Source organism: Phalaenopsis equestris, unplaced genomic scaffold (genome assembly GCF_001263595.1).
Source record: "Phalaenopsis equestris unplaced genomic scaffold, ASM126359v1 Scaffold000223, whole genome shotgun sequence".
Classification (NCBI taxonomy): domain Eukaryota; kingdom Viridiplantae; phylum Streptophyta; class Magnoliopsida; order Asparagales; family Orchidaceae; genus Phalaenopsis; species Phalaenopsis equestris.
In genome coordinates, this window is record NW_018164665.1 from 1,837,310 (window position 1) to 1,850,625 (window position 13,316).

At 33.9% G+C, this 13,316-nt stretch overlaps 1 protein-coding gene across 2 annotated transcripts; it reads right to left on the bottom strand.

Moving 5' to 3' along the window:
* Nucleotides 1-3,247: 3,247 nt before the first annotated feature.
* LOC110023219 (protein IQ-DOMAIN 1-like) lies at nt 3,248-9,819 on the bottom strand. Of its 2 annotated transcripts, none has more exons than XM_020722523.1 (6): nt 9,530-9,819; nt 9,295-9,395; nt 8,882-9,187; nt 6,348-6,569; nt 4,940-5,059; nt 3,248-3,973 (listed from the first exon to the last, which is right to left on the bottom strand). In XM_020722523.1, the coding sequence occupies exons 2-6, from the start codon at nt 9,370-9,372 to the stop codon at nt 3,449-3,451; spliced, it is 1,251 nt and encodes a 416-aa protein (XP_020578182.1). In that variant the 5' UTR covers nt 9,373-9,395; nt 9,530-9,819; the 3' UTR covers nt 3,248-3,448. The 2 variants fall into 2 exon arrangements, with proteins under 2 accessions (XP_020578182.1, XP_020578183.1); XM_020722524.1 differs by having other exon boundaries at nt 9,295-9,455.
* Nucleotides 9,820-13,316: the final 3,497 nt, after the last annotated feature.

Sequence of the window (13,316 nt, forward strand, 5' to 3'; positions counted from 1 at the left end):
GGATCAGCTGCGGTGGCGCCACTTCTATAGCGTACAAACGTAGGGTTTGCGCCACCCTCGCCATTCTACGTTGATATTGTAGAAGAAGAAGAACAAGAAGTTAATTGCACAAGGCTTTTTGCTTTTGATTAGTATTGATTGATTGGCAAGAGCTTTTGAGGAGATATTTATAGTTTAATGTGTATGGGAAAAAAGAATGAATTTGTTGCCAATGCCTTTGTTTGGTTTGATGTGGATGGTTAAAATTAAGACGGTTGTTGGTTTTCGGTTTCGGTGTTGAGGAGGAAAAAATGTTACGTCTGGAAATTTTATGTTCGAGTAATGGTGTGGATCGCACACGTTGTTGTACACACGGTGATGTATGATGCAAGCCGTTATCTGGACATTTGGACGACAAATGTAATATTTTTTTTTGTTACGGTGCAGTTTTAGAAGTTTTTTTTAAGGGGACTAAAAAAAATTGTATTTTTGTTATTTTAAATTTTAGATTATGGTGTATTGATTGGTTGGATGAAGCTTTTCTAGGAAATATATTAATGGTTGATGAGTCTCCATTTATGATAGGTATAAGTTAGCTTTAACATGGGCATATTAAATTGGCGTTGGTCGAAAATTAAATGCGGGGCGAATCTCAAAAAAAGAAAGAAGGGGAAAATAGGATGCAGACTGATTCATGTCATAGTGGTTGAGGGTGTAGTCTCCCATTATGAGTTTGTGGAATCGAGTCTCACATATTGCCTTTTGGGCTCATCTTTCCCAAAATAAAATGAACGAACTATTTATGTGACGTTCGATATCATCATTAAAGTTTGTGGATTCTATAAGTCCATAGGAATAGTTAATTAATGCTTATTAACTAAGATGAGGAGTGGATTAACTAAGATTTTATTAGAGCTCTTTTTTAAATTAAATTAAATTTTTTCCTTTAATTATAAAAAGTATGTTAATTTATTATATTTTCACTTGTTATTATTATTATTATTTTTAAGTAAATCAGCTAATTTTTAAGGCATCCAAAATAAATTTTAAATTTTTTAAAATTGCTTTTAAAAGTAATTGACCAACGGCCACCCCTATTGTTATGCTATTTCGCTGGTCATCATCACATAGAATTAATTTGTTCAATATTTAAGAGAAATAATAAAAAAATTATTTTTAAAATAATGAATTTAATAATGTTTTATTACCATTGTAAGACATTTATACGCACTTTTATTTTATTTTATTTATTTACACGATTTATTAGTATTGCTAGCTAGTAAATTCATGGCGACGACATGATATATTAACATCCTAGTATTGTACGAAGATCCAACACATTCATAGATAAAAAAAAAAACCTGATGAAGAGAACAAAAGTGTTTACGCGGGAAGGTAAGAATTATAGGGCATAATCAAGTTGAAATGATTTCACTATACAATGTAGGTTAAGAGAATTTATTGGCCTTTAACTAGCCGAAAACAATATTACACAAGTGGGGGTTGTTGATGTGACTTCCTTTAGTGTAATGCATCGGGAATGAGGTGTTGTCCTGATGACAGCGGTCTGATGGTAGCAATGCTGATGATCCGAGGCAACATTAATGGTCCGACAACAGTGGTGGCCAGACGACACTGGTTCAACGACAACAACGACGACGACTGGGAGATGGTGGTCTGGCAGCGGTGAAGAGCAAACGACTATGGTTTGGAGGCGGCAGTGGCGACTATAGTGGCCTGACAATGACGGTCAAGTGTCGACATTGATGACAGGCATCAGTGGTCGGACGGCGATGACGATGGTGGCAGGGCAGCTGCGGTCCGACGACTGTGAAGGCCATATGACATTGGCGCAATGGTGGTCGGACAATAGTGTCCTAGTGGCGGTGGTGGTCTAGAGGTGATGATGGTGGTGGTCGGGCAATATTGGTCCAATGCGATGATGGCAGTGGTCGGGTAGCTGTGATTCAATGTCGGAAATGACGAAAATAGTCCAATAGGGACGACGATGGTCCGCTGATGACAGTGGTAGCTTGACAACACTGCTCTGATGGTGGTGACAATGGTGGTCTGATGGTGGAAAAATCCATATTATGTTGTTTAGGCAGTGATGGTCAAACAATGGGGGTGGCTCGACGACGGTGGTATGACGATGGTGGAGCTCATGAACCCTCAATATTTTGGAGCTCATTCAACTTTCTCCTCCAAATTTAGGTTCAGGTTCAAGTCCAGTTCCCCTCTTCATGAAGAGACTAAAAGTCTATTTATATAAACTTTGTGAGTGACATCATCCATAAATATTGCAAGAATCTGGAACACTCTATCAGACGATCTAGAATGATCCATTTGACCATATGAGATTTTATGAGTCTTTAGTTGCCTTAATGATGTCAGAATTAAGTGATTTTGAGTTTGTTGGATTCATCTCACCAAGACACTCGATTTGACTATAAAAATATCATATTTGGGGATTATTTAATTCCCAAAATATTGTCAAATGTCAGATTTGAAGATCATTTAATCCTCAAAATATATCTCAAAGCTTCTTATTACGTTTAAATGTATGATATGGGCTAACTTGGACTTAGATTGAATCATGTTTGATGTTAGCCGACTAGTCTGATCAAGCTATCTCATTTGAATTAGGGTGTAAGTAGTTGATGGTTTGATTTTTGAAGTTATTAGTCTAAATACGTGTCAAGATTCGTGCATAATTAAAATAATTTCTTGGTGACATATCAAGTAACACATACATTAAAGACAATCATTCGGTCCATCAAAACTTCAACATACCCTATAGAACATAGAGTTTTTATTACTCATAAAAAATGGAAATTTTGATACGTAGCACACTATTCTTATGAATTTATATATCTCACACCGAAACTTTCATATTTACATGCATCACACTTTACCTATGCATGAAAATGCGGATTTGGCTATTAAGAACAAATGATAATTAGTGCTATTTTTTGTGATATGGAATAATTGAGGGTTATGCATGTAAATATGTAAGTTTTGGTGTGAGATAAATAAATCCATAAGAACACTACTATCACTATCTTTTTAAAAGTAAAACACACCTTTATGCACATGTTTATGAACTAATATGCTACTAGTAAATATCAAACTTTGTGTCATATATATATATATATATATATATATATATCAATCTGTGTCTTATATATATATATATATATATATTTATATATATGAGTACATAAAGAACTGTGTGGTATGCATGCAAATTTCCCAAAATGAAAAGAAATGCATAAACTGCCCAAAGTAAATCCTTCAAAAAGAACTCAATTGCAGTCTTTCACCACAAAGTCCTGTTTTTTTTTCATCCTTCAAAATGAAAAAAGTTTCTAACCTGCACTCAACTGTAGAACCAAATGATCAATATCTTTAACATCTACAATTTGTTGAGGAGTCATTATCTGCTCCCCCTAACTCTTGTGGGCGCTGATTATCCCTTCACTACAGCAGGTGATGGAGGTAAACACAGTCTCTTCTTCACCTTGTTCCATGAATCTTTACCATCAGTGCTCTCAATCTTAACATCGCTAAGTGAACCATGGAACCAGCTCTTCTCCCTTGAAGACTCAGTCTGCGCCATGTAGCTCGGGAGTACTGTCATTGAACTCGTTAGACTCTCATCAGATGAACCAGCAAGGCTTCTTCTTCTTCTCCTTCGCCTCTCTGACTGTAAGCTTGTCAGGCTTTTTGTGCCATCATCTGATGGATGCCAGCCGCTTGTTGGACTCGCAGTTTTGATCTTGGAAGGAGTTGCAGGTGACTGCTGGTTAGGCGGCTGTGTTGATCTCTCTGGTGTGTGTCGAAAAGAACATGCTTTACTGATCTCTGCTTTGTCGACACCTACAATGGCGCTCCGGTGGCTTGCAGTCATCCAAAGCTCCAGCCAGCTCCAGCCCCATTGCGGGTTGTTTCCATCCATGAAATTTGGGTTCCCCTGCCTCGAAGGGCTCTTCCACTGTAACGAGTAAGGAAGGCATTTACATACATACCAACAATTCCTATGTGTGTACATATCCAACTTTTAAACTTTGTTTTTTACATTTGTACCAGGTAAATCATTTATATCATATCAAAAAAAATCAATATTTTAAGTTTATTGCATATTTTTCATGCATAGATTATGAAAACCAGAACTCTTAACTATCAAGGTGTTTGTTTGCTTTGCCCTGATGGCCTTATGATTTTGCCGGTTGGTGAAACTTCCCAAGAGATCACCTTTCTTAGGAGTGCTCCCATATGAGCATGGCTAATTTTTGAGTTTTTAATGAAATTTTACCGTTACGCCAAAAGATGCCTCAATGTTTAAGAGTTTAACTTCATTTTACTTAAGGGGTGTCACAATCTCCTCTACTTAAGTATCCGAAGTCCCCTTTAGTGCTCTATACCAATAATCATTCACGAGACGGATGAGATTCTAGAGGCGGCTCCTATAGGTTCAAGAGGTGACTCCTATAGGTTCAAGAGGTGGCTCTTACCATGTAACACTTTGTCCCATCTTGGGTTCAAGAGGCGGCTCCCATAACTTAGTACATTTGTCTGTATATCACTTAGTTCCCATCTTTCGGCTAGTGTAATGCTCTGATATCATTTATGACAGCCCAAACTCTCACCCATCTAGGAATTATTCATTTTGGACTAATGGCCTCATGGTTTTGTCTCATTGGTGTAACTTCCCAGGAGTTCACCCATCCTAGGAGTGCTACCATGCGAGCACGATTGGCTTTAAAGTTTCTATCAAAATTTCACAGTTACACCAAAATGTACCTCGATGTTTAAGAGTTCAGTTTCATTCTACATAAGGGGTTTCACATAAATATGGTGGCATACATGTAAAAATTGAAGTTTAGGTGTGGTTAGAGGAATTTTCAGAGCATCCACACAATAGAAATCAAACGCAGAAAAGCTGAAAAAAGCAAAATACCTGATGACTGAATGCGTAAGCTAATGCTCTTTCTCTTCTCATGAGAGCCTCCTGCTTGCTTAAAAGACTTGCTTCAATTTGTTCTTTGGACTGCATGCTGTCATCCCACTCCTCGCTTATCTGTTCAGCAAATAAAGTAAACATTTTACTCTGAAAAAATTTCAATAATGCATATATATTTAAATTGTTCTAATGTGGCCAATGCCTTAACTTCAGATCTGAATTTAAATACTCATTATAATTCAATAAATTTTGTAAAAAAGAAAGGGAAGATTCACATAGATACCACTTATTTCCCATGTATTTACATATTTACTACCTAAAAGTTATCTTTTTACATATATATGCCACCTTACCTATGCATAAAAAGATATATTTCACTACTTAAAAGTTAAAATAATGATATTTATGATGTGATATGAAAGATTTGGGTGGTATAAATGTACAAAGAGTGAAGTCTAGGTCTTAGATATATAAATACATAGGAATTAAAGTGTATCTATGTAAATGCCCCAAAAGAAAAAGATGTTACAAGTGAAATCAATAGTATAAACTAAAAATGAAATCTTGTGCAAATATAAAATAAGACTTTCTTGAGTGTATATTATCTAAATAAGAAACCATGATGTGTATTATTATATTGTTTATTTTAATATGCATTGTTATATATTATTGTCCATTACACTAAATTATTCTTATATTGACTCAAAACATATTCTAGCAAACTCTTGTTTAGCTTCAAAAAGAATAGTTATCTATGCCTATGATTTGGTTAAACTACAAAAGATATTGAAACAAATTGCATTAAGTAGATGAAATATAGCATGGTAATTTCATTGCGAAAACACTAAAGCTCATGCACTAATGCTAGAAAATTAAAAAGTTAGCATATGAAAATGAGAGAACAAAACTTTTAATTATTAACCATGCAACATTTCTATTGAATCCTCTAGTCTGCTATCAAGTTTGTATTTTCCTAATGGTAATATCTCTATTCCAACAGAATAATGTGTGTTAACCTACTTATTCTTTAGGAGAAAGTTAGAAATCTTAGATCACAATGGATTTTAAGATTCTGACGGGTCAGATTAGAAGTAAACTAAGGCCATAAAGTTAACATATGGACATGTGAAATCCAAGCACAAAGAAGGCATTTAGGGAACAAACTCCATAGCATAAAACAACGGGAAAGCCACATACCTTACATCAAAGAAGTAAGAAAATAAGGTTAACTAGGTAAATTTCATTACTAAAACACTAATCCTCGTGCACTAATGCTAGTAAATTAAAAAAGCAGCATATGAAAATGAGCGAACAAAGACTCTACTTACAAGATGTGGTTATATAGATTCAATCATGATTAAAGAAGGAGAAGAAATGCAACGAAGAGAAATATGAGGTTCCATACGTGCATCTTTTCAAGCTCCCTTTCCTGCTTAAGTAGAAGCTGTCGTTGAAGAGTTTGATTCCCCTCTATCAACCTGATCCTCCTCGAACGAATCTGTGATTGAATTTTGGCCAGCATTTGCATGCAGCGCAATGTCATCTCGGCTTGACGCTTGGCTCCATTTCCATTAATAAGGGTCTTTAGTCGAATCAACCCTTTCAGAGCTCGTAGAGCTCGCCTGGCCTGCAACGTATTTGGAAACATGTAAGCTCATCACTAACCATGAGTCAAAGAAGAAGACATGATGTCCATCAGTTGCTAACAGTTGATTAGGAATTTTTGATATTATTAAATTTTCCAAGCCTCTAATTAAGATATAACAGATAAAAATTTGATGCAAAAGGACTGAAAAGCTTAAATCAATAGCTGTAGATTCATAATCAACCCACAAATTGTATTACTTTCATTTCCTTCAGCTTTCAACTTTGTAAAATAATTATGAAAGATCTACATACATACCACTCAATTCCTATGCTCAATTCCTATGTATTTGCATATCTAACACCTAAGCTTCAATTTTTAAATACAAGCGACCTTAACTTTGTATAAAAAGATGTATTTCACTGTTTAAAAGTTAAAATGATGTGTTTTTTTGATGTGGTATGAAAGTTTTGAGTGGTGCATATATAAAATGTAAAGTTTAGGTGTTTAGATATGTAAACATTACGGAATTGGGTGGTGTGTATGTAAATTCCCCAATAATTAAAATATAAATGAAAAATGCTTATGAGTATAAGCTTCTGATTGATGCTACAATCTCCCAAGTTTTTAATGTGGTAGACCTTAATATGTATCATAATCACATCTCCTTGGATAATATTAATACCCAAGCTTTTAGTTTTAATACTAAACTATATGTACCAATAAATAAATTCTAGTCCCCTACATATTAAGTTTTGAAGTATTTTTGGCCAACCTAAGCTTTCAACTCATATTCTTAACCCAATTTGTCCTATTTTGACAATTTTGAACACAAGTTGTCAACCATAACTAAAGTTGGCCTCCACAACACTATTTTGACCTTCCAAATCACTTTTGACTTGCCACATCATCATTCCTTATCGCCATTGTTGTCCGTCTTCCAAACACCCCCCACCACCCCCCCTCTGTCGCATTAATTACTTGTTTAAAAATTAACTATCTTTGCAAAAAAAATTGACCTAGAATGATTGAAAACAATATTTGATGCTTCAATACCCTCCCACCACCAAACCTCCATTTTCCAAGCCAAAAACATGCACCCCTGTTACACCAATGCCTAGCCTAAGAACAATTTGGTCTTTTATACCCCTAAGGGAAATGTAGTCTTTTATTATTATTATTGTGAGGTATAAATAGGCTTATTATGTTTAGTGTTATGTTTATGGATGAGATTATTGTGGTGAGTCTTAGGTTTAGAGTTTGGGAAACATTTCTTACCTCTCGAAATGTAGGAATTGGGAGAGATTGTCTATATCTCAAATTGTAGGACCTTTGCATTCATATTGAGTTGTTTGGATTATTAAAGAAAAGTATTTGTTTTGCCCTAATTTCTATGGAAATGCATGTTGAGTTTGACGCAGGATCATATCAATCCCTTTCTCTATGTTTCGTTCTCACTCAAAATCAATATAATCATCTTGATTGAATGAAAACGATGATGATTGTTAGGTTAAGTTTCTCTTAAGAGCTCTCGAAGTTTATTCCTTTTGCATGCTTTTCATTCTAAGAGGACTTCTTAAGTGCGTAACGGGTGTGTAGTCTTGCAAAACATTCAGGAAATAAAGATTCAATCTTGATAAAGAGTTCCTCAACAAGGATATTCATTGGTTCCAATAAAGCTTGAGTGTGAGAAAGACTACCTAGCAGATTAATAAAAGAATTATAGTAGTGTTGTAGTCTTGTGAGAATGTATGTGTTTCTAAGGGCATCTACACAAATACCATCTAACTCCTATGTATTTGCATATCAAACACCTAAACATAACTTTTTTACATTAATACCGCCCAAATCTTTCTTGTCACATAAAAAATACCACCATTTTAACTTTCAAAAAGTGAAATACACATAATCATTCATAGGTAAGGTGACATGTATGTAAAAATTGATGTTAAGGTGTTAGCATGGGTAGAACAAACATTATTTTTGAGGATGGGCAAAATCATCAAATGCCTATATATATATATATATATATATATATATATATATATAAGTTGTATGGCTCAAAATTACTAAAGTGCCTAACTACATAAGAAAAAATATCAAATATGACTATTTCTATAGAAAAATTTCAAATTTAACCTGGTTTCACTCTTGGGAGATAGATATCCAAATATTATTTCTTGTACTTTTTAAAATTTTTATAGCAGTTTTGTTTCCAATAATTTGGTGTTCTTCACTAAAACTACAAACTTCAATTATTAAAAAAAAAAAAAATCTCAATATGACATATAACATGCTACCATTAGCAAACATTAAATAAATGAATAATATAAGAAGAACTTGCTTTCATGTACCTGATATCCACGGAAAGCAGTTTGGATCTTGATAGCCGCTACCTCCCTTGAATCGCCAGTAAAATTTGCAGAAGAGCTGAGCCGAACAACCTCTTCGGTTGTCTGAACTGTACCCGCAACTCCAACAGAGCACACATTCCCGCTCTGTCCTCGCTCCTCCTCTGCCAATTTGATCTCTTCCGTGTGCGGCCATGGATGAACTGGTTGAGAAACTCCTGAAACCGCCACTGGAGCAGTATTTTGGAGCTTCTCAGACATCCATGGCTTCCAATGCTTTGATTTCCAGCAACCCCATTCACTCGATTTCTAGTTGAAAGATGATATAAAAGTAAGATTTTTGTTACTGACTCAGCTCAGCGAGCATTTAGTAATGACAACAGATACAACTGAAACAGGAAGATGAAATCAAAAACCTCGCCTTTCTTTTCCTTGGATTTGGGACTGAAGATCTTCCTAATGGCGGAGACAAATTTCTTCCCCATCTTCCCCATTTCTTCCTCTTTCTCTTATATCACTGCATACATCCAACCAACAAATTTTTTATATCAAACTTCGAACAAACGCATCGGCGATCCTGAAACAGCTATCTGATCAAATAAACCTCCAAAAAAAAAAAAAAGGCAATCTTTGAAACAAAATGTTCAGTACCTGACGCTTTTCTCCAAGCCGCAATCTTTAGAAAAGGAGGATGCCTATCATAATGGATTAAACCAGTAAGCAGAGACAAAATGAACCGAAAGTGGTCAGTGGGAGTCAGAGATTCGGCGGTAGAAGGTTTGGTGAGGGTGGAGAAGAACAGGCGAGCTAAAGTAGAGCGTGAGCTCATTGATTCGGAGTGGGGGAGGAAATTGCGGGCGAAAGATGCGGAAATGCGGCCGTGGGTTAGTTGAAACACCGTCCGCTTGCGTGCGGTTGCAGGCAGGCATGTGGGAAGCAGTTGTAGCATGAATTTAGTATGAGTAGTACTTTTGAAAAATGGCTTCTTTATTTGGGGCTTTTGCATCCATGACTCTCAATTCTCTTTTATTTACATGTCTTGACATCAAAATTTTAATTTTTTTACATTCACTCCACCCAAATCTCTGCCATTTTAAACTTTTAAAAGTAAAATACAACTTTTTATGCATAAGGAAGGTGACATGTATTGAAGTTTAGGGGTTGGATTTGTAAATACAAAAGATTGATATAATGGTTTTATGTAATTAATAATTTAGTTTTCTATCAAATAAATTACTCTAGAGGATCCTTGCTTGCTCTATTGCTCATGCCATATAATGCAAAGGCCTTATAAAATTGGCCTTTTGATTGAAGGTGGATGATAAGAAGGCTATAACTTCTCCAAAACAATTAAGGTTGAAGACAATCTAAATTTAAATTCATCTCAAAAAGTCAAACACTTAAGAAAGTGACCATTAGGTTTAAAATTATTAAAGAAGAGAAATTTTATGACAAATAAGCTCTCCCCATATTCCCTAATCTTGTTCCACCAAAGAGGAAGAAACTCCTAGTAAAGTTTGGTATATGATATTGACATGAAGGATCCAACAACTTTCTTTGAGTATAAATTAAACTTCTTAAATAATAGAATGAAGAAGAAGAGCTCACACTCATGAGAAGGGAATGTGCTACAATAAGATGCATCATAGTGACTTTGAGAATATAGTTGAGGCCAACTAGAGCAACTCAAAGGAAAATGATTGTAATTTACTTGAGTTTGAAGAAATGATTGTGGCTGCTCAAAGCTTTAAATCTAATGAAATTTCTCAATGCAAAAAAAAGATGGAGGAATGACATAATTTATATGAATTAATATCCCCATCCATTATAATTGAATTATGAACAAAATTATAAAATTAAAATAAAAATATTTAAAAGTAGTTGGAAATTAAAGGTGTGATCAAATGTGATACCATGAGAAAGTTTTCTACTTTGTACAAGTTATTGCAGAGCAAAATCTTAACTTCTCCAAAACAATTAAGGTTGAAGACAATCTAAATTTAAATTCATCTCAAAAAGTCAAACACTTAAGAAAGTGACCATTAGGTTTAAAATTATTAAAGAAGAGAAATTTTATGACAAATAAGCTCCCCCCATATTCCCTAATCTTGTTCCGCCAAAGAGGAAGAAACTCCTAGTAAAGTTTGGTATATGATATTGACATGAAGGATCCAACAACTTTCTTTGAGTATATGAGAAGGGAATGTGCTCCACTAAGATGCCTCATAGTGACTTTGAGAATATAGTTGAGGCCAACTAGAGCAACTCAAAGGAAAATGATTGTAATTTACTTGAGTTTGAAGAAATGATTGTGGCTGCTCAAAGCTTTAAATCTAATGAAATTTCTCAATGCAAAAAAAAAGATGGAGGAATGACATAATTTATATGAATTAATATCCCCATCCATTATAATTGAATTATGAACAAAATTATAAAATTAAAATAAAAATATTTAAAAGTAGTTGGAAATTAAAGGTGTGATCAAATGTGATACCATGAGAAAGTTTTCTACTTTGTACAAGTTATTGCAGAGCAAAATCTTAACTAGTTAGTGAGCTGTTTGTCAAACTTTTCGATGAAAAACATTGCTAAGTTTGTCAAGAACTATAAAAGAAGGACACTTGATTAAAATAAAAATTTCTATACTAAAATTAATTTTTTTCTTCTCATCTTCAGTAGAAGCTCACATAAGAGCAAGTGAATTATTAAATTAAATTCTATCTAAGTTAGCATGATTTTGAAAAGAGAGTGAAAAGCATTATATAATCAAAATTTTGCACATCAAATCCTAACTCTCCTGTTTTATTATTATTTTCTGAATCTCACAATGTTAAAAACTCACAACTATGAGATTAGGATCTGTCTTAGCATTTCTTTAACTTTGATCTTAAACTAAAACTAACTAATGAAATATTAAATGATGGCATAGTTAGTATAATTTGAAGAAAAATTCTGTAAATCATTATTTTTTCAATGATAAATTGATCATTTTGTTACGTTTTATGGTAAATATCTTTTGACCTACTCGTTCCATAAAGAGATTAATAGTAAGTTATTGGATTATCCTTTTGCAAATTTATAATTAAAACTATTGATTTAGCTTCTAGTTATCTCAATATAAAAAGAGTAGAAAATTAATAATTAACCGGGTTGATAAAGTTGTTTTTTCAATTATTGCTCATATTTAATTATGACCTTCCTACTAGCACACTTACATAGAGATCAACAAAGAATACTGGTAAAGTTATTTGAGTGATGAAATTAATAGATTTATTAGAAATCTTACTTGCCTACAAGCACACTTACAAAGTGATTAGCAAGATGCACTACATTTCACTTTTTTAATTAAAATCTTCTTAAGAAATAACTCTTTTCTCTTTATGTTTGTTTCTTTGATTTCTCTCATCTTTACCTTTTAAGAATATTGCGAAGAAATTCTTGATCATGCATGTTATCATCCTTGATTTTTAAAATCTTGGTCATTTGAGCTTGGATGGAAAGAGTAGGGATGTTCAAAAGAAGAAGATGATATAACAAAGCAATCATCAAATGCCGACTCATGCTCATATTTATAGGCTCTTGTTGATGTGAATGTGTGCATCCATTTAAACTAGATTTATCATTGAAAAAAGTATCAATGACATGACTATCAATGTGATAACTCATCAAGATAATAAAATTGTTAACAATTACTTACTTTTTAATAATATAATTCAATTATTTAATTCTTTTAATCTTTTTACAAACTAATTTTATCAATAAAAAATAAGAGAAAGAAATGTACACTCATATATTTTATTAATTGGATTCAAGCTAATCTATTTAATGTTCTTAGTAAGTTAATCATATAAGAGGAACAACAAACTCGTTAAGTTCATCATAAATTTTCTAAGCTCACCACAAACTCACTAGTCTCACCAAACGCTTGAGAGAATCACATATAACTTCCTATAGTTACCCCAAAGATGCAAAATTCAAGTTGAACCCATCAAGGCAATGCTACAATCACTATAGAGAGGTTGAATATGTTGAATTTCTCATGACCTTGTACTGAAGTCATACATCATAAACTACTTCTAGAGGATTAAAAGCTTCCTCTCAGCAAATCGAATATGCCAATTAGTTGATCAAATGATGATTACAATTAAAAATTAACATGTGAATTTTATGTATTTTTGTAACATGCTTTATATACTTTATAACAAGCAATTACACACACACACACACACACACACACACATATTGAAAAGGTTCATCGCCGATCAACCCCATAGTCTGACTGAGGGGGGGATCCCCATTCCAGACAGGTGTGCAATTCAATTCTACAGAAGGATTGAACCCCCGACCTGAGGGACTTATACCAAAGATTGCAACCAATGAGTCAGGTTAAGACACGCACGCACACAAACACACAAATATATATATATATATATATATA

Bases quoted from the DNA above. Each gene is read 5' to 3' on its own strand.
- LOC110023219 (XM_020722523.1), bottom strand. From the start codon at position 9,372: ATGGGGAAGATGGGGAAGAAATTTGTCTCCGCCATTAGGAAGATCTTC. The intron at 6,570-8,881 runs GTACATGAAAGC...AATACGTTGCAG, and splicing joins CTGCTTTCCGTGGATATCAG to GCCAGGCGAGCTCTACGAGC. The intron at 3,974-4,939 runs GTATTTTGCTTT...TACTCGTTACAG, and splicing joins CTTACGCATTCAGTCATCAG to TGGAAGAGCCCTTCGAGGCA.